This window comes from Vidua chalybeata, chromosome 7, assembly GCF_026979565.1.
Source record: "Vidua chalybeata isolate OUT-0048 chromosome 7, bVidCha1 merged haplotype, whole genome shotgun sequence".
In the NCBI taxonomy this organism is placed as follows: Eukaryota; Metazoa; Chordata; class Aves; order Passeriformes; family Viduidae; genus Vidua; species Vidua chalybeata.
The window spans coordinates 19,766,945-19,794,544 of NC_071536.1; the positions used below are offsets into that span (position 1 = coordinate 19,766,945).

General features: G+C 36.5%; 1 protein-coding gene across 1 annotated transcript in view; it reads left to right on the top strand.

Moving 5' to 3' along the window:
• The window catches only part of LRP2 (LDL receptor related protein 2), a 115,082-nt gene that overhangs the window by 32,837 nt on the left and 54,645 nt on the right, over positions 1–27,600 (top strand). Inside the window, exons 10-31 of the mRNA XM_053947443.1 lie at positions 673–801; positions 1,950–2,119; positions 4,375–4,598; positions 5,355–5,561; positions 6,552–6,754; positions 7,378–7,518; positions 8,436–8,639; positions 9,469–9,661; positions 10,793–10,918; positions 11,213–11,343; positions 12,097–12,234; positions 13,150–13,431; positions 14,668–14,907; positions 15,517–15,636; positions 15,992–16,108; positions 17,255–17,632; positions 18,491–18,739; positions 21,063–21,274; positions 21,677–21,861; positions 22,735–22,963; positions 24,082–24,259; positions 26,286–26,414. Coding sequence (XP_053803418.1) covers positions 673–801; positions 1,950–2,119; positions 4,375–4,598; positions 5,355–5,561; positions 6,552–6,754; positions 7,378–7,518; positions 8,436–8,639; positions 9,469–9,661; positions 10,793–10,918; positions 11,213–11,343; positions 12,097–12,234; positions 13,150–13,431; positions 14,668–14,907; positions 15,517–15,636; positions 15,992–16,108; positions 17,255–17,632; positions 18,491–18,739; positions 21,063–21,274; positions 21,677–21,861; positions 22,735–22,963; positions 24,082–24,259; positions 26,286–26,414 — 4,185 coding nt within the window. The remainder of the gene's footprint in view (positions 1–672; positions 802–1,949; positions 2,120–4,374; positions 4,599–5,354; positions 5,562–6,551; positions 6,755–7,377; positions 7,519–8,435; positions 8,640–9,468; positions 9,662–10,792; positions 10,919–11,212; positions 11,344–12,096; positions 12,235–13,149; positions 13,432–14,667; positions 14,908–15,516; positions 15,637–15,991; positions 16,109–17,254; positions 17,633–18,490; positions 18,740–21,062; positions 21,275–21,676; positions 21,862–22,734; positions 22,964–24,081; positions 24,260–26,285; positions 26,415–27,600) is intronic.

Here is a 27,600-nt window from a genome sequence, read left to right on the forward strand (position 1 = left end):
GACCAGAGCAAAATTTTTCGTGAAGGAATGGCTGACACTCAGTGCTGTATAATTCCAGATCCAGTACTCTACCTATATGGTATTTTGCATGCTAAAAGGAACTTTTTCTTGCTGGTTCTGGTACATAGAGAGCTTTTAATTGTAAATGATATACCTGTTAGCATGGTACTAAATCTGAGCTAATAAACACTGCCTTCAAGTAGGACTTAAAGGCTTAAGCACTGTACTAAAATAAAGGTGGAGCTCACCTTCAGAGTGGGCTTAAATCCTGCCAAGTCTTTGTGTGTGCCAAGTATAGTGATCTTTTGCAGGAAAAATACTTCATAGACATATTCTGTATTGTGGAAATTAGACATCCCTTCAAATGATTTTTCCTTTTCTCCTGGCAGGTGTGGTTTAGATTTTTTTTTTTTTTTTTGGTTGGTTAGTAGTTTTTTGAGAGGGGGCAAAATTGCAGGTAGGTCCTTGGGCAGGAAACACAGGGTTTTTGTTATCCAGAAATACAAAACTGAAACACTGTGGAATAGCATGCAAACTCTTTCTTCATGCTATAGTTTCGCAAATAGATATAAAACAAGCAGAGAGGACAAACTTGCAGCTTCTTAATTACGACATGAATTTTATACAAAGTTACAGAGTGTTTTTTATGAATATGCCTTATTCACTTGACAGATTTTGATGACTGTCAGATGTGGGGTGTCTGTGACCAGCTGTGTGAAGATCGTGTGGGACATCACCAGTGCCACTGTGTGGAAGGTTATTTCCTAGAGCATCACCGACATTGTCGGGCCAACACTTCAGGTTAGTGCACTTCAAGTGTCTTGTTGAGCAAATAGATAAAGCTAGATAAAATGGGATAGTTTTAATGTCTGTGCCACACAGCTCTCTTTGATTTTAACTGTGCCCTTAAGGAGTTATGGTCAGGACAGCTTTCAGAATATCAGCAAATGTCAGAACTCTGTACCTGCTGGCATGTGTAGGTTGGTGTTGATTGCCTCATCAGGGCTTTTGCTTCTCAAATGTCTTTTAGGCTCCATTGCTTTTTCAACACCCCTGACTTCTGCAGAGTTGGGAGGTTATTGCCGGAGCACTCCTGAACAAAAAAATTCTTACTTCTGTGAGGGACAGTTTTCTGTCATGCTCTGTATGGAACTTAGTGTTGTCAAGAAACCAGGAAACATCATTTTTTTCTAGAATTGTGCCAGAAGATGGTTTTGCTGAATGGTGAGATCAAACACTTGCCTGTGAGAGAAGCCATGCTCTTGGCTTTGAGTGTCATGTCGCAGAGTCTGAGCTCTGAAGAATACTTGTAACTCAGAGTGTAGTTCCTCATCAGCGGTAGGCTGCTTCTCCTGATCCCCTGCTCAGTTCTGAAAGCAGGCCCCAGGAAACTCTGCTTTGTGGAGATGTAATGTCCTAACAGGCTATTGGGTAAGGCAGGTGTTCCTACCTGCGGAAAATTGGTGGGGAGTTCCTGCTTGGCATAGCTGATTAGCAGTCTTGTTTCTTAGAGAAGCAAGAACTGCTCAGTTCCCTCCCTCTTCCTTCTTTCTTCAGCCACATCTGCAGACCAGTCTTCAGCTCACCATTTGCTAAGTATTTCTCTCTTATAAATGGGAGAATTTAGTACCTGCTTTAAGTCAGTTTCACTGGGTTCATTTTAGCTTTAATAGAAATAGTCTTTTGGTGTTTGCACAGGGGTTTTGTAAAAGTTTTACCTGGTATGGCTTTAAATATATGTTCCTGCCTGATTTGCTCCAAGTGTGCAAACCAAAGGCAAATCACAGCAAGTTAGCACTCACATAGAAACATTTATACAGACTGTAGTCAGAGCATCTATTTAAAACTTTGTGTCTAGTGTGTATGAGCCAGTATGTATATATTGCAATGCCCCTTTGCAAAATATCTAGCCTGCAGAGTAATCATATCTCTGTCCCTCCTGCTTTCAGCTGGTGTTGCATCGATTATTTTTTCCAATGGCCGTGATTTACTGATTGGAGATCTTTATGGAAGAAATTTTCGTACTTTGGTGCAGTCACAGAATCGTGGGATTGCAGTTGGAGTGGACTTTCACTTTTACCTGCACAGAATCTTTTGGACCGACACAGTGCAAGATAAGGTTGGCAGAAATTTCAAGAAGAATGTATTTCTGTGTACCTGGAAGTAGAGAACTTCAAGAGGCAGAATGTGTTGATAGGCCCTCATTTTTGAGAGCCAAAGCTGGCTGTATTTTTGTTTTCTAACAAAAAAGCTCCTTGAAAACTTTTATGTTAATGACTGCATTTTTTCAACTATACTATTACATGTGACATATTAAACAAAGAATCCTATTATATGGGAATGTCTTGAGCAACTTTTAATTTTACTTGAGACTGAGTCCAAAAAACTAATTAAGAGAAATAGTAGACATTCTTTCAAAACGGAGCAAATTTTTCTCAGTAATTTTTGAAACATGATCATTTAAAATGTAAAAGCTGTGTGCCTTCCAAGCTGATAAAAATCAGACTTCTTAGTATACTTCAAATGGCACTGTAATTGAGCTTGAATAACAAATATTGACAGTATTTTGTGTAATGAGCCAATATTGTGTTACTTTTCTCTTTTTTTTTTTTTTTAAGATTAATTATTTTAGCTTCAAGACACAGTAGAGCAAAGTCATTTAAAAAAACAGTCTGGAGACTCTTGTGGAAGTTGGATGACACTCTTGTTCTTTTTTTCTGTGTATAACTTATGGAAACCAAAGAAAGTCCTAGATCAAATGCTGAAAGTGCATAATCTTTGTCCTCATGTTGATCGTCTTGCAGAGTGAAGGAGAATCTGTGACCTAGCTCCTGCTAATGCCGCTGATGGATCAATTTGGTGTCACTGTCATAATTCTGCACCTACACATAAGACATGTAATAAAAACTATATTATGTGGAATGTTCTTTCCACAGAACCAGTTCCATTCTGGTTCTGTGGAAAGAACATTCACTATGTGGCTTTCAAGTAGGACAAGATTTGTATGGACAATTTTTCACTTGTTCACAGTTCTGGCATTTTTATTATGGCTGTAGTAGGTTCCTGTTGCTGCAGTTGCTTTGTCAATGGCTGAATGTAGTCAGGATCAAATCTGCACTTTTATGAGACAGGAGATTTATTCAGTCTTTGTAATAGGTATAAATAAAAGATAATAAGGGATTTTTGCTGCACACCCCAGGTAGCCAGGACTGCATTTTTATCTGCCCAGTATAGTTTAATCCTAATTAATTAATTAAGATTAATTAATCTAATAAAGTTCTAGCTAGACTATCCAGATGAAAACATTTGCATTTAGAATTTTCTTAAATGACGAATATTTCCACCTGATGTCTTAAAATAATGATATTACTAGGGGATTTTTTTGTCCTTTTATTTTTTCTTTTTTAAGGTTAAAACATAAACTAAACTAGAAAATTGTGGGTTGTGTTTTGTGTCATCTTTATCTCATTTAGTGTACTCCCAGATAACCTAATGCTCATAAGCTCTTTCATCAACAGGGTTTCCAAAGAACAGAGTAGACAGTTAAGTGGTTATCTTGATTATTGTTACTTGGAACCAAAGAATATTTAAAATTAAACAACTCTTTCAGCTCTTATTTTTCTTGCATGTATTTACTTGGTCATCTCTATTTTCATTTAAATGCATTTCAAATCTCATGCTGTTGTTCCAAAAAAAAAAAAAAAAAAAAAAATCTACCTTTTCATATTACCCAGCGTTATAATCACAGAATTACTGTATATGTAAAATTTTTGTTTGGACTGTTTACTTCATGTAGCTCTGAACTTGCTTGTAACATAACATTATTCTTCTTGAGCAGGATGCTCTTAAAATTAGCCTTAGATAAAGGAGACCACAAGCTGAGACCTCCTTTCTGTGAGGATGGACAGCTTTCCCTTACTTTCTTCATTTTGCTATTTCCCCTTAGTGGAAGCTGTAGTAAGAGCTCCCCCTTTTGTTTCTGCCCACTGTTGAGGGCTTTACCAAAGCATGATCATTTGTTTTCAATCAGTAAAAATACTGGGTTTTGTTGGATTCCAGGAAAGCAAATGCACTTTCCTCTTTATTTTTTTTCAACCTTTTGCTAACAGACAAGGCTGTTTTAGTCTTTTATCTTGTCCAATTTGCAGAAATGCTAGCTGAAGGCAAGCCTTCTGCAATTTTTGCATTGGTTTCCAGATCTTTGCAAAAAAATCCTAACCTAAGGAATAATTTAGAGGGTAACTTGCTTGTATCTGCTGGCAGATACAGATATAGTTGTGGAATGGTGATCAATGTGATGATAAAAGACAAATAACATGTGACTTGCAATTCAAAACATCATGTGGGTACTGACAATATTTGTATTGTTTTCAGGTTTTTTCTATTAATATTGATGGCTCTGATTTCCAAGAAGTTTTAAATATTTCAGTTGACACACCTGAAAATCTAGCAGTGGATTGGGTTAACAATAAACTATATGTGGTTGAGACCAGTGTGAACAGAATAGATATGGTTAACTTGGATGGAACAAACCGTGTGACTCTTATTGCTGAAAATCTTGGAAATCCTAGAGGAATAGCACTGGATCCAACTGTTGGGTAAGTGATACTTATCAGATAATGGTAGAAGATGTCAGAAATTCCCCTTATCGCCATGTAAATGGAAAACAACTAGGAAACAGCAGGGGTGGTCATTTTAGAATCAGATATAAAATATTTTGAACATTTGCATTCTATCCTAACCTATTCTGCACCTTAATTTATGAGAGGGCTGTGCAATGCATTTATTTATGATGTGTGGAATCTGTTTCATGGCTGGAGTTGTGTGTGCATGAGCAGCACTGAAAATGGGACCTGTGGAATTGCCCTGCAGAGTAGCATTATCCTTAAAGATTTCAGTTATGATACCATCCACAGATCTCCCACTATCTGAAATAAAGAGATGGAACGAAGCCAGGAAAGTTAGTGTCTCCTAATCCATATGTTTCAAAAGTATATGTAAGCCATGAAAACATGGATCTTCAGAGAATGGGAAGAGGAATTTCATGCAACTTGTAGTCATGGCTGCTGCTTTCATTTATTTCTGGCAGTAAATTTAAGTCTGTGATTTAATAAGGAAAACTAGTACTTCTGAGGTCTTTTGGGTGAAAGCATGCTTCTTTATGGATTTATTCTATAAAAGAAAATGAAAATTACTTTTTGTGTAGAAAGTATAAAGTATGTTTTCATAGTATGCCAGCTGAGAAACAAATTCTGTTCTGTAAGGGTGCTGGTTTTAAATTCCATGTGAAACGCTGGGGTTTCTTATAAAATCTCAAGGAAATGTGACCTTTTTTCTTTTTTATCTCTTTATAGTTATTTGTTTTTCTCAGACTGGGACAGTCTGTCTGGTGATCCTAAAGTGGAACGGGCCTTCATGGATGGCACAAATCGTCAGGATTTGATAAAAACAAAATTAGGCTGGCCTGCTGGGATAACCTTGGATATTGTGTCAAAGAGGCTTTACTGGGTTGACAGCCGGTTTGATTACATTGAGACTGTAACTTATGATGGACTTCAAAGGTAGGTGAATTATTATTCCTTGGTGGCTACAGATACACTGATTATTTTATGTCTAGTTCAAAAAAAGATTTCTCTAACAAAATGAGATACACAAAGGATGAATATTGCAACATAATGAATGTGATGCACCTTTGTCTCTATGGTGTCATGCTACTTCTAGACATTCTTTAATTCATTATTCTTTGCTCTTTTTCGACCTGGAATGCCTCTTGCCCTTATTTTATAATGTATATTTTATAGTCCACCAGTACAGCACACATTTTTTAGAGCATTTGCTTCTTATTATTTTTCAATTATGTTCATTATTTTCCATCGTATATTCTTTGCATTTTTTTTCATGAATGAATTTATATGAACTATCCCACTTCAAAACACTAACTTGTGTGATAGGTTTTAAATGCTTTTCTTATATTTTATAAATCTTTGCTGTCAAATATTAAGTCATCCTTCACCTTATTATGATGCTGGGGAGACTAAATCACAGCATGCAAGAAGGGAGTCCTTGAGTTTTTATGGGACTGTGTCTTACAGCATAGTGTTGTTTAGAAGCCTGCTTATCTCTGTATCAGATTAGTATCAGTTACTCAAAACAAGAAAAAAATGTCCCCTTTAGCATACCTTCTATGTATTGACTTCAAAAAACAGTCTTCTGCTTATTTGACAGGTCTATTGTTCAATGTATTTTTTCACTTACTAAATTATAAAATTAATGTTGGTATCTTTTCTCCTCTCATCTCTACTCACTGTATTTTCTTGTAATTTGCTAACACTTTTTGTCTATTTTCACTGCCATATCCTTTAGGTTGATGAACTGTGTATGTTTAGCTTTGTCTCTTCAGTTCATTTGATCTTTTTCATTTGTACTTTAGTAGCTTCTCTGTTAAAGCAAAAACCAGTGAATGAATTAAAAATACTGTATCCTTTTTTCTGTTAATAATGTTATTGTCTAGGTAATATTTGGTAAATAATTTTAAATCATCTTTATAACAGGAGAACAGTAGCTCATGGAGGCTCACTGATTCCTCATCCATATGGAATCACTTTATTTGAACACAATGTTTATTTCACTGATTGGACCAAAATGGCAGTGGTGAAAGCTAACAAATTTTCAGAGACTAACCCTCAAGTGATCTACCACTCTTCTCTGAGACCTTATGGAGTGACAGTTTACCACGCTGCCAGGCAGCCATTTGGTAAGACCATAAATAGATTATGAAGGGAGATTTGGGAAGCATGTTACCAAAAACTGGTAAAAATTATGAGACTTATACTTTGCTGTAAGGAACTGTAACTATGATAAATAAATTTGTATTGTAAAACTGGGCTGATTTTTATCACCTAGTTGTTTCATCTAACTCCTGTAGCTAATGAACTCTCAAATTCAAGAGTAGGGGGAGCTTTATAAATAGACTGATACTCGGTGGAGTCAAACCTGTGGGTTTGAGTAGTATTGGTGTTTAGGATTTTTTTCCTCAGCACTGCAATGAATGCAGTGAAAAGGCTACTAGTATTCAATTAATTCTGTGAGATGTAGTTCTGAAGTAGGTCTATGTGCAGAAAACTACAGCCCAAATTATGGCCTTAATGCTGTGTGCTGAGTGTGTCTGTATAAGCTAAATTCCTTAATGATGTTTACCTCTGATATGATTTCGGTACATTCCACAGTAGAACTGGTGGGGTATGTTGTCCATGTGATGTAACTCTCACATAATCCACATGATTTATTGTGGATGTTGAAGAAAATCCCGAAAAATCAAGATAGTGATGCCATTCGGTTAATAGAGGACGTTATAATTCTATCTGTATTATTTTCCAGTAAGAAATCCTTGTGGAAGTAATAATGGGGGATGTGAACAGGTCTGTGTTCTCAGCCACAAAACAGATAATGATGGCCTAGGTTATCGCTGTAGGTGTGTCCTGGGCTTTGACCTACATGTGGATGGACGACATTGTGTTGGTAAGAAAATGCCTTACAATTGTTGGAAGCAATGCTACTCCATTAGCTCTAGAGCTGTTTCTAGAACATCTTTCCTCTCTTCAGTAGTTTCAATATAGTGTGGACTTTTTGTCTTTTCACCACAACTCTTTTTGACAGCTTTAAATGTAGTCATTTCTGCTGATGTTCATTTCAAGCCACAACTTAAACTCACCTCCTTTAGTGAGGATTTTGAGTTAAATATGGAATGTGTGTAGACAGCTGTATGATTGAACTCTTAATCCTGATATCAGATTTTGCTAATATGCAGATTTTGCATTATTTTGAACATATAAGCCTGCTTTCCTGTGCAGTACTATGCAGATTAGGTTGGTCTTCTCCCTTTGAGCACATGGCAAGTATAATAGATTGTTTTGGAGCTCTGTGTTTCTATCAGCAATCTTCTGCTTCTTATTTGAGTGCAGAATTGTCACTGATGCACGTTTACTATGACTGTCTACTAACAAAGTATGTCATATATGTTGTCTATAATTTTAGTATTTGGGCATTCATTTATCTGGCTACCCCAAATATTGTCTAGCTTTATGGTGGCTCGACCATAAAGCCTGTGAGTTATTTTTTATAGATGATTATAAAGACAAGACTACACAAGATTATTTCTGCTTCCACGGGCATAATGATTTCTTTAAAAGTGTATTAGGACCACAGTAACAATGAAAGAAGAATACTTGACCACATCACCTAATATTCTGGATTGGATTTTGGTTTTCTCCCTCAGTTTTTATGTCTTGTCAATATTTAAATCCCTATTTTCTCATTCTCCGTTTTTCCACTTCCAGGCTATTAGTGTTACCAAAATAAAACAAAGCTTTTCTTAATGCTCAGGTGTCCCTCCCTTGTGAAACAGTAAAGTCTGTGTCTGATTTTTCCTTTCACAGCTGTGCGACAGTTTCTGCTGTTCTCATCCCAGACGGCAGTGCGGGGAATCCCATTCAATCTCTCCACCCAGGAAGATGTGATCATACCTGTAACAGGGAGCCCTTCATACTTTGTTGGAATTGACTTCAGTGCTCAGGATGACACAATTTTTTTTTCAGACACAAGTAAAGACATGATCTATAAACAGAAAACTGATGGTTCAGGTGAGACTCATGCTTGGGAATTGTAGAGTAATTATGGTAAAGAGACTAATATATATTTTTCTAAAAAAAAATCAGGAAATGTCACATTATGAGAAATACAGATAAATCTCAGTGTGACCCCAGTAACCTGGAAGATGTTTCTCAAAAACGTTTGTACAACTTGCATTAAGCTTATTGAATTCTCTTGTTTGACAACTTGCTGAATGTATTTGGAAATTAACTATTTGTAATACTTCTCACAACTGGTATTTGCCCTCACTAGTCTTTTTATGCAGACAAGTATGCTATTCAGTAGTATGAAACTGTGTTTCATTTTAATTTCCCTATCTGGAAAGCAGGATGTTTGCTATGATACTGTAATACAGAAAAAGAAGATAAACTTTGTGAGATTTTTGGAAATCCTATTTATGCTAGTGTAAAGAATGTTTCTCTCTGTGCTTGCTTGCTGCCTTGGGTCAGGTTAATGGTAGACTGCAGCTGACCATTACTATGCAAAGAGTAGGTAAAGTCTGGCTGTTGAGCAAGATGTTACTGCACTGACCTTACTGACCTTTATTTGTAAAATCCTCAGTGTAAACTTAGTGACAGATTTTTCTCTGACCTTTGGCTACTCTTTATTTCCCCTGTTTTCCAGTTGTGCTCGTGGAGATACACCTTGTCTAGAGCAAAGGGCACCCCTCCTTCCCCTTGGTTATTGGTCTTTATATTAAGTAGCACAGAGGTAGCATTTTTACCAAGGGAAACCACAAGTTTCGTCAATAGACTACTGCACTCGTTATTTCCCCTGTTCCTAAATATTTGCAATCATTATATGTGTTATAAATTCTAGGAAGAGAGATCTTGACTGCTAATAGAGTGGAAAGTGTTGAAGATTTAGCTTTTGACTGGATCTCAAAGAACCTCTACTGGACAGATCCTCGATACAGGAGCATTAGTGTGATGAGGTTGGCAGATAAATCCAGGAGAGCTATTGTTCAGAATTTAAATAATCCTCGTTCAATAGTGGTTCATCCTGTTATTGGGTAAGTTTAGAATCTCATTTTAAACTATATGTACAAATTCATGGTTTAAACAGAACTGGTGATATCAGATTTTACATCTGATTCTGGATTTTTGTTCTTTTCAAAATACTATCTCTTTTCAGTTGTCTTGTCTTTATTTTGTTTGTTTTATTCCAGCCTAGGATTTAGCACCCAGAGGAAAAGGCATGGTGAGAGAGATTCCACATGACAGAAGCACTCAAAAGAACTCTCTTTAAAAGCACTATGTTTTTTTCCTTTTACTCCTGTTCATTGATAAAAAAGCAAAAGAACTTGGTTTCTTTGTATCACTCACAAAGCTATTTCTCTTGGTTGAAAGATGGAGTTTGCTAAATTGTTTTTAATACACTTTCAATTCACAGACTGCTAACATTGGTTCCATAGCTTTCTCTCTGAATTTCTCTATTTGAGCCATATTGGATACTACTGTCTGTATTTGATACAGACCTTACAATACATGACTCCATACACAAAACGAATCCCTGCTTTTCTTTGATGGAAATGCTTACTTTCAGATTCCATACTCTGTGTTCTTTGCCAATCCCAAGACAGTGTTTCTTTCACTGCATAGTTTGGCTTCATAATGTCGTACTACTTTTCATGAGTAACCAAATACACTATTTTGAAAGTAATCTCATAAGAATAATGTTGAACCTGGATCCTTGGATATCCCAACATTTTTTTGTTTGCTACTTTATAAAATTATTTAACATTAACTTCAACTCTTTGACGGTAAGCATAAGTTAAATGGATCAGGAGAAAATTCTTTGTAGTATTCATGCTGGAAGATGCCTTTTTGATTGGTTCTATTTCTCTGTCAGTAATTACATGAGAACCTTAACAATTTTAACCAACTTATGGATATTTTATATCTAAAGGACTTTCAAATACTTACAAATAAAATACTTACAAAGATTCTGGTTGTTGTATAAAGGATAAATATGGATTGTCAGTACTACTGCCAATTGAGGAGAAGGACAACATTAAACTGTATTTTTTTAAGTTATGTGAAGGATGTAATACAAAGAAAAATGTTAATGCCGTTTCAAATGTTTGCTCTGTTTAATCACATCATATAATTTAGTTAATATGTCTTCTGATGTGTCTTTTCAGGTATATATTCTGGACAGATTGGTTTCGTCCAGCAAAAATCATGAGGGCCTGGAGCGATGGATCCCATGCCTTGCCAATTGTCAATACAACCCTAGGCTGGCCTAATGGCCTCGCCATTGACTGGAGGTATGGGCAACACAGAAGACAGAGAAGCTATTTTTGAGCAAACATGTTTCTTACTTTAAATTGTTAGGGAGTAAAAATAAAGGAATGATGTCAGATTGCATGCACTGGCACTCTTTTCTTGAAGACCTTATCTTTCAATTGGTTGAAAAGCCTTAAAATGTAAGGTTTTCTCATAATCCCTCCCCACTTACTCCAATAACTTCTTGTATGTTGAAGATTATTATTTAAGAAGATGCTAGTGCTTCATAATGGACATAATGTCACAGAAAGATATAACATTTTCATTATTTCTAGTTCTCTGAGGTTGTACTGGGTGGATGCTTTTTTTGATAAAATTGAGCACAGCACATTTGATGGGCTCGACAGACGGACTCTTGAACATATTACTCAGATGACTCACCCATTTGGCCTTACAATTTTTGGAGGTAAGTCTGGCACTGAAAAAGACTATCAATCATTATTACAGATTTTTCTTTTCATATGGTGATCTGTGAGTTCGTGACATAAAATGACAGAGATTTTGCAATACTGGTTTTCCCAAAAAGCACTCTTGAAAGTGTCTATTAAAAATATGTCTTCAGTACTTCTTGCTTGTTTTTAGAACTGGTTTTATGTATATTCATTTTTAAATAGTTTTAGATAGGTCAGGTAATTCATGTAGTGAAACAACTCAGATATGCTGTACTAAGTATAGCTTCCAAGGTGAGTTATTCATGCTGAACAGACAAAGTGAATGACCACTCCAGAGATGGTCAACACTTCAGGATTTCTAACAATTATATGTAAAGTTTATTACTGGATTTATGTTGTGTCTGAAGAAAGATGTCAGTATGTGACCCTTTTTGATTGTGTATAAAAATATCTTCAAAAATACTCTAAAACTTTCTGTGAAGTAGTCTTAATGAATTACTTAAAATTGCCTTGGAGTTTGAAATTCTAGTTGGGTTTGTTATGTGTCAATTTCAGTAAAATTTGAGAAGGTTTTCCTAAGTTATGTCTGCCTGTGACTGAAGGCTCTCTTTGACAGCATTATAAGTGGTGAAGGTCCTTTTGTCTTTTTCATGAAACAGTTATGAAAAATGGTTAAATTTTCATTAAAAGTCCTCTAGGTTTTTTTAATGATAGTTGATCTTTTATGTCATATTTCTGTATAATATATTAAATATTTTTCAAAACAGGTTATGCCTATTTCACTGATTGGAGACTTGGTGGAATAGTTCGTGTAAGGAAGTCTGATGGAGGAGAAATGACTATTATTAGGAGGGGCATTAGTAACATTATGCATGTTAAAGCATACGACGCTCATTCCCAAATAGGTGAGCCCCTTTCTTCTACAGAGGGGGGATGTGAAATAGGGAATAAGAGACAAAATGTCAGGACAGCAGATTTCCAGTTTCAGTTCTATTAATGGCTTCACTGAATCGTAACTGACATGCAAGGGAGGCAGCACAGGCACTTGCAATCACATGTTTTTTATTTCCAGTTGTTTAAATCCGTTGTATTATTGTATCACTGCTTTGTGACTGGATGCAATTTCCCTCTACCCCTTCTGTTACTGTACTTAAAAAAGTGACCAAAATGAAATTATGATTCCATTGTGTTTTGTGTAATTGTATCACCAACTACAACTTCGTATTTCTCCTTTTCTGGTAGTAGTTTTAGTTAAAGTAAATTATTTATTTTGAGGAATTGAGTAAATGCTAAAAAAAACTATTATTCTTCAAGTAATTACTATGTATAAATCACTATTTTTTAAATTTTGTTTTCTTAAATTCTATGTGATTCTATGATCTAAGCCAAGGATTTGGTGTTGTAGTTAATTTTGTGAAACAGCCAATGCACTCATCAAACATATGATTAAATCTAAGGCTCACTGACTACTTGGTATCGAAAGATTGCATCTGGTCTCACAGCCTTGGTCAGGCAGAGGTTCTCTTTTGTGGTAGTATACTTATTTCCAGACAGTTGCTGAAAATGATCCAAAAATTGGATGAAATTTAATAGTATGTTTTCAGTTTCCATAAACATTTGTGTCAGGAAGAGTATATGGAATGCAACACTTCTTTTATGTTACTGCTAATATTGCTGCCGATGAGCTTGACCTGGTTGTGCAGTGTATACAAAACCAGGACTTGCTACAGCACTTTTTTTTTACAGTTATTGTGCACTTTTAATAGTTCCCAAGATGTTAACTGTAGTGTGTGCATTGATCTTCTCTATCACATTTTAAGGCTCTAACTACTGTAATAGAGGAACAAATCCCAATGGAGACTGCAGCCATTTCTGCTTCCCAGTCCCAAACTTTCAGAGAGTTTGTGGGTGTCCTTATGGCATGAAGCTGGCTTCAAATCAACTGGCATGCGTGGAAGATCCATCCAATGAGCCACCCACTTTGCAGTGTGGCTCCTACTCATTTTCCTGTGGTAATGGAAGATGTGTGCCTCGATACTATCAGTGTGATGGCGTTGATGATTGCCATGATAACAGTGATGAACAAAACTGTGGTTCTTTAAGTAAGTAATCTGCAGTTAGTGTTCCTTGTTTGCAGTTCAGGAAATTTAATGAATCAGTATGGCTTCATTGGAATAAGCTCCAATTTTTTAGGGCTGCATCTGTGAATAAATCTTGAAGTCTTCCTGGGAAATTAGTTACTTTGGAAATTACTTGGAATATAATTAGTTACTTTGGAAATGACATCATAGTAATCCAGGATTCAGTACCAGCCACCTAAACAATGCATGAAAATATTCATATCTTGCTGTTCTCAAAATTCAGTTTACGGAGTAACAAAGATTTATTTTCTAAAGAAAAATATTGTCTTCTTTTTTTCTTTTTTTTTCTTTTTTTTGTTTTTTTTTTTTTTGTTTTTTTTTTTTGTTTTTGTAAATTTTGAAAGATATTGGAATATCAATAGCTGGCCTAATTTGGATGCATGGAGAGGACCAAGCCGTCTTAGTAAAGATGAAGACACTTATAAAATAGCACTATAAGAAAAATAACAAAACCATATGCATTGCCTAAACTTCCTCTAAGATTAAAGCAGTTCATTTTATTTCACTTAACATCAGAATGAAAGATTTATTTTTCAAAATATTTGGGCAATGCTGATCCATTTGTTACATCTGGATTTTAACAATTAAGTAAATTAAAAGCACAGTGGTTCATTTCCTGGTTTTACAGTAAAATGTCTCACAAAAAATATTTTGTTGTTCAAGTAAATTGAGAGAACGGTGAGATAATCACAGTTGATAAGGCATTGAAGAGAGGATAAGATACTGAAGATATCGAAGAGGCTTTTATGACATATCTGGTGCTTCTTCAGAGTTAATTCCTTTAAGTCACGAAGAAGAAAATGGGACACAGTAGTAAAATGTGCTCCCTAATGCACAGGACTAACTAGTATGACTGAGGTATAAACTGTTTCTTATTAATAGGCCATTTTAGAATAACTAGAATATCTTTTGGGGAAAAGTAGTTTACTAGAAGAAGTTACTTTTCTTGTTCTTTAGATTGTTGTGGAGTGCTTAACAGTGTAATTTTTTATTGCTTCTTGCAGTTTAAAAAAGTTTGTAAGTATTCTGTTCAGTTCTGCAGCATGTTGCATAACAGACATTTTCATTCTAAGCAATGTGCACTTCAGAATTTGATGCATATTTGGCATTCTGTAAGTGTAATGAATGTACTGATAACTGTTGCAGGAAAGGCAAGATTTGGAGATCTTTATAAAGACTTTTTTTTTTTTTTCTCAGACAATACTTGTGCTTCTTCAGCTTTTACCTGTGCCAGTGGACAGTGTATTCCCGGTCGCTGGCATTGTGATAAACATAATGACTGTTTTGATGGCAGTGATGAGTTGCATTGTCCTACACAAGGTCCCTCTTCATGCCCTGCGACCCAGTTCACCTGTGATAATAGAAGATGTATTCCAAGAATCTGGCTATGTGATACTGATAATGACTGTGGTGATGGCTCAGATGAAAAAAACTGCAGTGAGTATAATGATTATCTGTTTTTATAGTCAACTGTGCATATCTTCATAGACATATCTGTTGGTATAAGGATGATAAATGAAATTGGGAAAAAATGGCTAGTATCTAATTTAGACTGATATTTTGTAGTCCTTAAGATATGGAAAACTTGTCTAATTTGAAGATCCAGGGCCAAGTAGAATGCAGAGAAATAATTTTAAAAAAATAAAAAGAGGCAAATGTGATAATCATAATCATGGTGCTGCATAATGTAATCCACTGTAATTAGCAAAAAGCAGTTAAAACTGAGATGTTCTAAACACCTACTTCATAAGTGATCTCACTGATGGCTAAGGCTGGAAGTTTTTACCAGAAGTAAGATAGTAGCTTTTTCATATACTTTCTTTTGAGTTATTTATCACTATGTGGAATCTTTTGTTTATATTCCAAGCCTACATATAAATGAAAAATTAACTGATATTAATTTATTAGTGCCTATAATTTATATGATTGCTAGTTGCTGTATTATATGCTGCAAGTTAGGGATAATGTTTTTCTACTTTCTCAGCAATATGCTGATTTCAAAAGAGAGGAAAGAAACACATTTGTATTTATTGTCATTCTTAATAGCTTTCACAGGTACTTGTGAGCCCAGGCAATTCCAGTGTCCAGACCATCGCTGTATTGACCCATTCTATGTCTGCGATGGAGACAAAGATTGTATAGATGGTGCTGATGAGCATGACTGCAGTAAGTGTAACTTTCTTTGTTGAATGCCTCTTTCCTGTTTCCTCACACTTGCCCCCAAAGGAGTCTTTGGTGATCTCATATTACCAGCTCCAAGACAGCAGAATGCATAATAAACCTATCCATAAATTAATCCTGCTTGTGGTGCTTTTGATCTCTGGGCTGTTTGTGGAGGGCTGAAATCTATTTCCTCTGTTTTCTGTGAATTACAAAGTCACTGCATTTTCTGTGTCTCAGGGAAATTATGGTCTTCAGTGGAATTGATACGATATCAGACTTAAGCACCTGTAGGGTAAATCTGATGCAGTCTAGCTCTGTAAAAGAAATAAATAACATTCAATATTTTTAAATTTTGTAGTATATAACTGCAGTGCCACAGAGTTTAAATGTCTAAGTGGAGACCAGTGTATCAGCACCTACTACCAGTGTGATGGTGTTTTTGACTGTAACGATCACTCAGACGAGGTTGATTGCCGTAAGTATATTGATGCTGAAAGAAAGGCTTCAGTTATTAAGTGATGCTTCTGGAAATTTCCTTTAATCTGCTATGTCAAATACTGTCCTTGACATCTTAATATTCTTTTCAGGGAAACTTGTCTTTACATCATTTTCCTGAGCAGAAATTTCAAACACAGGTTCCAGCGCAAGAATATCATAGAATCATAGAATGGCTTGGGTTGGAAGGAACCTTAAAGATCGTCTAATTTCAACCCCCCTGCCATGGGTAGAGACACCTTTCACTAGACCAGGTTGCTCAAAGCCTCATCCCACCTGGTCTTGAACACTTCCAGGGATATGGCATCCACAATTTCTCTGGAAAACCTGTTCCAGTGCCTCACCATCCTCACAGTACAGAATTTATTCCTAATATCTAATCTAAACCTGTTTTCTTTCAGTTTGAAGCCATTCCTCTTTGTCCTGTAACTATATGGCCTTGTAAAAATTTTCTCTCCATCTTTCAGTACCTGAAGGGAGCCTATAAGAAAGGCCACAATTAGGTCACCTTCAAGCTTACTCTTTTCCAGGCTGAACAATTTTAATTCTTTTAGTCTTTTCCTGTAGGAGAGGTGCTTCATCTCTCTAATCATCTTGGAGCAGACTAAACAGATTATGCTGGCAAGAGTAGTTGGTCCAAGCAGAGGACAGTTTGCATTCCTTTTGGCTATAAAATTTTGTTTTACTTGGCATTTCAGTCTCCAGATTTTAAAGTAAAATAAAGTCTATTAATCTGAAAAACCTGGTGTTCATGACAGTTAGATTGAAGCTTGTTTTGAGTGATTTTTTACACTTAAATGAGTTAAAATGTTACAACACAGGGTGGTGAAAGAGAAACTGATTTTCTGTAGCTGTGGACAAGTACATAGGTATAAATATGTGCTTGCTCAAAGTATAACAATAGTTGAATTGCCTTGTTGACCACATTATAAAGTAGGAGTTAAATTAGTCACATTTTGAAATGTCATATAGATTGACTGACTGTGATTCTATGGCCTGATCTAAAAGCAATAAATTTTTTAATAGCACTGTAACTAGTTATATAAGAGATGAACTGAACATAGTGGTTTTGCTTCTCTCTCTAAAATTAAAACAGCTTCTGAACTGTTGAATGTCACTGTTCTAGCTACAAGACCACCAGGGATGTGCCACCAGAATGAATTCCAGTGTCAATCAGATGGCAGTTGTGTTCCTGATAACTGGGAATGTGATGGCCATGTTGATTGTGCAGATGGCTCAGATGAACATCATAGGTGTCCTGCCAGAACATGTCCTCCGTCGCTTTTCCGCTGTGATAATGGCAACTGTGTGTATCGAGCGTGGATCTGTGATGGTGATAACGACTGCAGGGACATGAGCGATGAGAGAGATTGTCCAACTCAACCTTTCCGGTGCCCCAGCTGGCAGTGGCAGTGTCCAGGTCACAGTATCTGTGTGAATCTCAGCAAAGTATGTGATAATTCTGCTGATTGTCCTAATGGAGCTGATGAATCCCCATTGTGCAGTAAGTTACTCTTCAAGTATCTACTGTAGACTATGTGTCATGTCTTCAGAAAGAAATTGAATATTCAGCATGTTCTATGTAATGTCACAACGCCTCTGACAGAAATGTAATCACAATGTAATTTGAGCTCAAATTTCTAAGTTGAACTTGATTTCAGTGAAAAGAGACTACAATGATGGCTGAGGAATTCATCTGCTATGTCCAGTCTTGTGCTCTGAATTCCAGTGAGACTTCCACTGATTTTAGATTTTTATACAACTACATGGGAATTTGTTTTCCTGGACACATTCACTAAAGCATAATATGCTTTATATTCAGATGAAATGTGATTCAGTCCTTAATATTCTCTTTTAAAATTTTAACTTCAAGAATCATGATTAAAATCAAGAAGTTAATGTGTAGCCAGAATTTGTATTCATTTTGATTATGGATTGATTTAAACATAATCTTTTTCTTTCCTTCTTTCCTCCTTCTTCTCTTTAATCAATGCACATTCTCAGATGAACCCCAGCCAGGTATGATTATAAACTATTTTAAATTATTATTTATACAGCTTTAGGATTAGAGTGGTAAAGTAAATTTTCGTATATTTCTAGCTATTTTTGAAAAAGATAGACAGCCTTCTGTTTGGCATTCATTTGATGGGATTCAGTGAATGCGATGTTGTTACCTGCCTTAATGTGTACTGTGTATCTTGTGTTTTGCATGAGGACCACAGTCCATTCTCACACTGCATAACTGATGATTCTGCAGTCATTTTAGTAGCAGTCTTTGGCTAATAATGCAATTGTAAAGACTTAAATTTATCATAAGCATTTTTTGACTATTTCCTTATCTCTTTCCCCAACCCAACTTCAGATCAGGAAAGCTGCTCTGACAATAATGCTGGCTGCACTCACGAATGTATTCAAGGACCTTTTGGAGCTCAGTGTACCTGTCCTATTGGATACCAGCTTGCAAATGACTCCAAGACCTGTGAAGATATTAATGAATGTGACCCTCCAGGCTTTTGTAGTCAGCACTGTTACAATGAGAGAGGATCTTTTAGGTGTTATTGTGATGAAGGATACATTCTAGAAGCCAATGGAAGGACTTGTAAAGCAGCAGGTGAGAAACATTGATAAGAATGACAGCAGTGCCTGAAAACTGTCCAGCTTTGTGTCTTAGTTTGAAAGACAGGTGTCTGCCAAGGAAGGTGGGAACTTCCCTTGGAATGGAAAATATGACCCCCTTCCCTCAGAATTGTTATAACTTTGTTATAACTTAGAAATCAATGGCCTTTCAGACAAAGATATAACAGGGAAAAGGAATAACAGTTCTTTATTAATATATATATACATGTAGATATGTATAACAAGACAAACAACCAACAGAAATGGCAGCAGCAGCAAACCCAACCCAACCCAACCCAACCCAACCCAAACCCAACCCAACCCAACCCAAACCCAACCCAACCCAACCCAACCAGCAGCCCAGGGGCCGCCCTGGCTCGGCTGCCGGCGCTTCCCCTTTGGTGCAGTTCCGGTCACGGCCGGCAGGGGCGCTGCTGGCTCCGGCCGGGCAGGGCGGGTGCGATGGTTCCCCTGCGCCGGCAGGGGGCGCTGTGGCCGAGCTCGGCCGCGTCTCCCTCATGGGGCAATGGCGGCGGGCTGGATCGCGAAACGGGCTGCAGCAGGAACGTCGGAGCGGCGGCTGGAACGGCAGAGTAGCAAACGAAATGTATCAGAACCTCCACAGCTGTAGCAGGAGCCACAGGGGTTTCCCGGCAGGCGGGGGTGTGCGGTTAGTGTGTAGCGAAAACCAGGAGCAGTGGCAGAAAAACGACAGGGTTGGGCAGCGGCAGCCGGGCTCCTTTGGAGGGGGCTCGGGGTCCCGGGTTTTCCCCTGAGGCACCCAGATAGATGGTGAGGGTCCTTTCTAGTGAGGTAGGGTGTTAATAAGGTGCCAGTCCAACAGCTGCTCTTAAAAGCAGAGGCTCACCCACAGTAAGGAAGAAGCAGTACAGGGCTGGGTGGTGGCAGTGGCAACAGCTCGACCGACGTCCTCCTCCGATGTGACAGCAAGAGCAAGGAGAGCCCAGCCCAGCCCCTCACTGCCCAGCCAAAATCCCCTGGTATTGCTGCCCTTCCCGAGAGAACGCCCCTCAGCTAGATAGGGCAGCCAGCTGCACTATCCCCCTTCTCCTTGGCTATATCCTTTGTCTCTCTTAAGTACCAGTCATTATTGTCTCTTAGCAACAAATGGGAGAAAATTGCATGAGAGAAAGCAACTAAAGGAAAAATCCTAACCCCCAACACTTTGCTATTATAGTATTTTTGTCTTTTAAAAAAAGTTGGTATAAACAGCCATTTAGAGCTGTTCATGGCAGATTACCTTGAGAATTAAAACTGTCAGCGGTAGGGTTAATTAGAAACTAATATTTAATTGAAATAGTATATTTAAAAGAACACTGTTATTTTTAGCCTGCAGTGGTCAAAAATAATGTTTTTAAGAAAAGCAATGTCAGAGGTTTGTAAGCCATAGGCCAAAATTAACTGTGCATAATGTTCACAAAGTATTTAAAGTATCAATGCTCACGAAGGATCAATGCTCACGAAGTATTTAAATCCCAGCCTTTCATAAGACTTACCTGGTGCCTATGCTGTACTTTGCTCATTTGTAAGGAGCAAATATCACTGATAGAGCCTAGATGCCAGTTGTTCTCTGTCTCTTTTGTAGTACACTGACAGGACAGAGGAGCCATAAACCCAGTGGAATTTGTCTCTACAGGTTTCCTGGTTTAGGGATATACTCAGGTTGTGGAAGACACTTGCATTTTCCCTGCACAAAAGCTTGGCTGTTACTAATAAGGAGTTTCTTGTACTTTGCTCTCTTTATGGTTGCTACTCTTTAGTTGCTTTTCAGCATCTCATCTGTGCAAACTAATTACAGCAACCTATGGCTTTCCTGTAATCTGTTTCTTCTCCCTTGTTCCCACATGGTCTAAAGGGGGAAAAAAGAGAAGGTGAGTTACAAAGGAGGGAGACCAGGCTGAGTAGATTAATTGGAGGTACCAAAAACTTTGGGAGTTAAATCAGGAGTGGGAGATGAAAGAGGTTTATGGAGGAATGAGTGTTGGATGTCAGCAGAAAACTGGTTAGACAGGGGGGAATAAGACCCAAGGTCCAGACAGGAGCCTGGAATGGAAATCTGTGAAAAGAGTTATGGAGGAAAGCCAAGACAGATTTAAAAGTCAGGATGGACAGAGTGGATATGATACTATATCTTGGCCTGACAATTGATTTGAATTTGTCCTTTCAATATGTATGTCTAGATACTACAGTTTTGATGCTATAAAGTCATGTTAAATTACTCAGGTTTTTTTTTTTTTTTCCTCCCAGTTACTGTTGAATAGCTCATTGGTTTATTTTAATTTCTATTCCTCTGACAGAATCTGGGAATCTTCTTTTGCTGGTGGCAAGTCGTAACCAAATTGTTGTGGATAACATCACTTCTCAGTCACACAGTATTTATTCTCTGGTTCGGGATGGGACAAATATTGTGGCTATTGATTTTGATTCAATCACAGATCGTATCTTTTGGTCTGATACAACACAGGATAAAATTTGGAGTTCTTACCAAAATGGGACTGACCGAAAAATAGTAAGTTTTACTGAGGAAGTTTTCTTGTCTTTTATGGAGAGAAAATGAAGACACTGTATCTTCAGTTAACAAAGGAGAAGAGGGAAATCCAAATATAGTAAGAAGAGAGATAACAAAGTGAAACAACTTTGTAGATGCTAAGCTAACATTTCATATTGCTGTTTGAAAAAGGAAACTGAATACTTTCAAGAAGACATCAAAATATGAACTGGTTTTCCTATTAGTAAATTCTAACTTCTTCAATAGACCTGCTGAAGTTAGTAGGAGTGTTTGGGTTTATTCTATGCCATCATTTTGAGTATGTACACCATGATTCATTCTGCATAATAGACCTAGAAGATATTGAGAATTTGGTTCATAATTTTCCATATCTATAGAAATGCTTTTTTTGTTATTGAACAGGTGTTTGACAGTGGTGTCACTGTGACTGAAAGTATAGCGGTAGATTGGGTGGGTCGTAACCTTTACTGGACAGACTTTGTTCTGGAAACGATTGAAGTCTCCAAAATGGATGGGAGCCACAGGACTGTGCTGATCAGTGAAAATGTAACAAACCCAAGAGGACTAGTGTTAGATCCCAGAACTGAGTAAGATTTTACAAGTTATTTTTTATTAAGATGCTTATTTTGTGATGTAACTATTACAATTTGAGACATGCCCAAATTGTATTGGAATTGTAAATGATAAGTGGAAGAGACAACTTGAAACAATGTAGAGTGTTTGCAGAGCTGATTAATATTTCAAATCATTAAGTAATTACTGGTGATATGTTGCTCTGTTTCAGTGTAACAAGATGGCTTTTTACCTGCAAAAGATTTTCTACATTTGCTTCCAAGTTAAGAAGTATTAATTCAAAATTATGATATATCACTTCAGTTAGTAGTATACCACAAACTTAATGTGATTTCATGTCATATGCCTACCTTCATAGTTCCAAGTCTGAAATAATTTTATAGATTGTATTGTTATCACAAAAGCACCTTCCCATTTCAGACAGCAAGTAGTATAGGGTTAATGTGATGATTTGAACTGTTCATCTACAAAATTTTACTCTTTTTTTGAGGTTTTCAATGCCTTGAAATCTATTTACTGCCAGTTTCAGTGCTGTTAACATTACCAATACATGCCTGTTAGTATATAAGCCTGTATTAAATTACTATGTTGCAGCAGGAGAATGAGATTATAATCAAAATTAAAAACCAGTGACACCAGTAGCTTCTATATGCTGCTATTATTGACAAGTAGAAACAGCAGTAGAAGTATTAAAATAATTTCTGTAACTGAAATTACTGTAATATCTTCAGTAAGCATGTTGCTAAAATAAATTATTTCAGTATCATTGTGTAGGACTGTTCATAGAAAGATTGCTTCTATTTTTTGGCTAATGACTCTTAATGTAATGTTTCTTAATAGGCAGCTATGTTTCTCCCAGATTGCTAACCATGAGTTACTTTTTTCAGTGCTCATGTAATGTTCTGGACGGACTGGGGCCAAAACCCTCGAATTGAAAAAGCCAGCATGGATGGCAAAATGCGCACAGTGATTATTAATAATAAAATCTACTGGCCCAATGGACTTTCCATTGATTATCCAAATAAGCTTCTCTATTTTGCTGATGCTTATCTTGATTATATTGATTTCTGTGATTATAATGGAAACAACAGACGACAGGTGGTTGCAAGTGATCTGGTAAGCCATTAATAAGGAACCATTCTTTTTCTTTGTTCCCGCTGATAGTACTTAAAAATATATTACCCTTGTCATAGACTTGGGTGTATTTTTCTTCAAAATTATTGAGTGAAGCAGATGTGAAGTATTTTATCTGCTTCTTGCTGCTGGAAAAAGAGAAATTGCATATCCTATTCAGTCTCTCAGGAGATGTCCAGCAGAGTCTGGAGCTGTAGACTTGGTGCTTTATAGCATTCTCATCTGTTCTGTCTGCATCTATGAAATCTGAAGGTGACATCTGACACTGCTGCTACTAGGTGGTGCATTTTCTGTAGGTAAATATAGTAGAGAAAGCCTGGAGAAACTTTTCCTGGTCTTTTGTGAGTGATTATTGCTACTATTCTTGACAGCAGTGAAGGGTTTTATGCTATGACTTGTTGTGTGCAGCAACTCCATCAAGACCATCCCTCTTACAGTCCATCTCCCAGTAAAGTAGATTATTTGGAGGTACCAAAAACTTGGTACAAACTGGCAGCTTGTAGCGCTGTCCTTGTACCAACAAATAGTGCAGTTGTTCAGCTGGCATACAGAAACTGGTATCAATAACCATGTGAATGTTTTCAATAATTGACTATTGAGGCTTTTAATGTTGGCTGGAGGGACAATTAGTGTGATATAGGAGCCAAGGCAATCTTTCCACTCCTGGTTATCTGAGATCTAGATAAGTCATCTTCTTCTCTGGTAAATTTTAGGGGAGCTTATCAAGGATGCAGGTTCTTGACAGGTCCATAATTCTCACTAGACATTTCTTTTTGTGCTTTTGAAAATCTACAGTTGACTCTTTATCTGTGGGTTCTGCCCAAAGTAGTTAGACTGCTTTGTTAATTCCTCATTCTCTTCATCTCAGAGGGTCTATATAGCATTCCAGCTTAGAAAAAATATATTTTCCTCATTATTAATGTATTGTTTTTTAGACAATAGATGATATTTCATTTTTTTTCTGAAAAATGTCTTTTGAGACACAGTTGCTTCATTATTTATTTATTTAAAAATTATGCTCACCTCTGTTATTACTTCATTGTAAGCTTTACATCTGCAAATCTCCAGAAGTAAATTGGTAATCAACCTTGCCTTTTTAGATATTGCAGCATCCACATGGTCTAACTGTCTTTGAAGATTTTGTGTACTGGAGTGACCGCTATACTAATCGAGTAATTCGGGCCAATAAATGGCATGGAGGAAACCAGACAGTTATGATTTATAACATTCACCAGCCATTGGGTCTTGTGGCAGTCCATCCTGTAAAGCAGCCTAATGGTAAGTTCATCAAAACAACTTTGGTAATTGCAGAAATAAGCATGCAGTTGGAACACCAACACTGTGTCATACATTGGAACATCAAGTCTTTTCAGCAAATGGATTTAAACAAATCCATTAATTATTTGTTTGTTAAAACAAACAAATAATTCATGCTATTGACTTGGAACTGTTCAATCTGGTGTTAAGGAAAGCAACCACCTAGGCAGCATTTCAGGATGATGACCAGCCAAAAAGAATAATAAGTAGGTAGTATATGCCATTTTCTTGCACTTTGTTCTGAATGTTTTTACAAGACAATTGAAGCATTTTTGGAAAGCATTTTAAGTTTAAAGAATTCTCTCTGTGGCATACTAGATTCAGTATTTTTTTTGCAGTAATAATTATTTTTTAAAAGATTACTGTCATCAACCTTCTCTGAAAGTACATCTACATTATTTTAATCAATGAAACAATAAATAATCCCCTTCATTGCATTAAATATTCTCTCTGAGATCTTGTGCAAGTGATCTCTTGCAGCTTAAAGACTTAAAAAAAACCCTAAATTGTTTCTGTTAGGTAGAGATCTTTCATATCAGACTTTTTTGTTATTTCATGGCATGACTTGAAGGGTGGGGAGCATGTTCATATGAATATTATCTTCCAGCTTCAGTTATATTTTTTGTGTATGAAGTGTTTCCAGCTAATAAATGCTACATTTTTTTTTCTTTTTTTCCTCAAAATACACCCCCATGCCAGGGAAGGTGGAGACTTTCCTGAGTATCTGAGTTAGGCACTCGTACTTTCAGTGCTGGATTTGTTTTGGAACAAAGCCTTCCTCAGACATGTTCAGAACTAAAGCCACCTATTCTTACTGTAAATTGTTCAGTTAGCAGGGCATAGCATTAATTGATTAATCATAATTATGGTTTGAGAGGTTTTATTTTACAACCCAAGGTTTAAAAAAATATCTATTCCTGAAGAATGTTTTCTTCTTTTTCTTTATTGTATTTAGTACATTTTATAATTTTACATTCTCAATTATTCTATTCTACTTTATGTGTTCAGGCAAAAAAGGAGGGAATAGAGTACTTGCAGAATAGCAGGACATACTGATGTTGAAGAAATAATTACATGCTGATTGAAATTCCAGATGCAGTAATAAAACTGTCATCCACTCTCCTATTTTGTAAACCATTAGATCTTACACTAACCAGAGTTTGGATTTTTTATACTGATGACATGAGCAATTTTCTTGCAGTTTGAGTTCTGAGTTTATGCCATTATTTATGAAGCATTCTGAGTTTATGTCATTATTTAATTGTCATGTTAATTTGTTTTCAGTTCTTGTTAGTTTTTATATTAGTAACAATTGTGTAAATTCCTGGAACTTAGAAGCTTTTTAGAATAAGGTCTGCTGCCATTGCTAAGGATGTACTCAAAATCTGATTTTTGTTTTCTTATGAAGATTACCCATTCTGAAAAATCTTCAGCAGCAAGTTTGTGGAAGTGGCTTAGATTGAATTTTAGTGTATAGTAATAATAGCAGTCAGGAGAGATCTTCAGTGTCTTTTTTTTTGCATTTTGCAAATTTTGATTCACAGTTTCAAAGTAAGTTAAGAAATTTGGCATTGAATTCCCACTATCTTTGAGTAAGACATTGCAAGTATTTTCTCTTTTGTTTCTTCAAGAAGTTTCAGCAAATAATTTAAATCCCCCATCTATAGAAGGGTTATTACAATCAAGGACTGCAAATCCCACAGGTTTCTCCATGCAGTTAAGAAAAGTTTGAAATGGAGTTTGAAAGACTTTTTGTGATGTATAAAAGTTGCAAAGATCACTATGATAATGTACTGGTTTTCCATGGATAATTCTATCCTGTCACACTGTATTGCTTGTGGTTATTAGAAATAATTTCATTATTTTAATTTTAAAGAAATAACAAAACTGTCTTAGTTCTGGGTTAATGTCAGTAGCAATGAGAGAGAATGTTCTCTCTAGTTGCTTATATTGTTATAGCTGCTAATAGCTCCTTTCTTATTTTCAGGTATTAATTCCTGTGCATCATCCCCCTGTAGCCACCTCTGCTTACTTTCTTCATCTGGACCACTTTTTTTTTCCTGTGCTTGCCCTTCAGGATGGATCCTTTCTCCTGATAACAGGAACTGCATGAGAGGTAGGGGCAGTATTAATGAGGTGATAAAAAAGACCTGATATTGTCAAATCCGTCCCTCTCCCAGGTGAAATGCATACTTCTGCGGGCTGCTGCTCATGAAATCAGTTTGGGCCACTCCAGACAGACTTCATTTAGGACACATGGAATATACTTGGCCTAAAGGTTTGGAGACAGGTTTGAGAAAGAACTGAATGAGAGATTCAGATTCTTCATTGGGGAAAATTGGTGAAATTAGTTTTCTTATAAGCACTTTAAAGAAGCCACACTTAAAAATTTCTCACCACATGGAATGTTTGGCTGTTGAAATACAAATCGAAGGAGCTTAATATCAGTTAAAAATAAAAACATACTGTGGCAGATCGTTGTGTTCATTGTAAGTATTCAGCTTGGAAACGGGTTTTAACTGTAAGAGTGTCAGGATGCAGGACTGGAAGGGACTTCCTTAGTCACTGAAGTTTGTTTCTTTGTTGCCCTTGACTGTGACTCACATGTTGCCTTTCACTAGTCAAACTCCAGTTTTAGATTAACCTGGGTTCTTGCCCCTAAAATTCAGTGAACCTCACAATTTTAATATTTGGAAACCTAGTTTTCTGTTCAAAGATAGTATTTCACCATTTTATGCCCATTTCTGATGCTATTTTTATCTTTCATAATAAATAGCATGAGTAGTTCTCCTTTAGCACTGGTAGATTTTATTTTGTATATGTTTGAAGTGACTATCACATTCTTTCTCAGCCTGTATTTTATTAAGAAGTAATTCACAATATTTTGGTTTCCTCTAATCAGGTGAGATGTTCTTCCTGCTACTTAATACTCTCTTCAGCCTATCTGAACTAATGCATTTTGAAATTCCGATCAAAATTTCTCATCTTCAGCTTTTTCCCTCTCTAGTGTAAAAAAGTAGTTTGTCAAATGCAGAAGGTCTAGAAACACAGTCTAAAATTACATGTGATTACATGTGATGCAGCTGTAACAGAACTAACCTTTGCAAACAAAATTCATATCAAAAAGGACCACTGAATTATCTTTGGATAGTCCACAGATCTCTGCAATTTGTAAAAGTCATATAGCCAGTTAATTTAAAAAGAAGCCACAAAAATTCAAAATAGTGGTAAGCAATTTGTGACTAGAAATTTGACCACATTGCTTTTGTCAGATGAAGCATTCACTATTAATTTTTCCATCA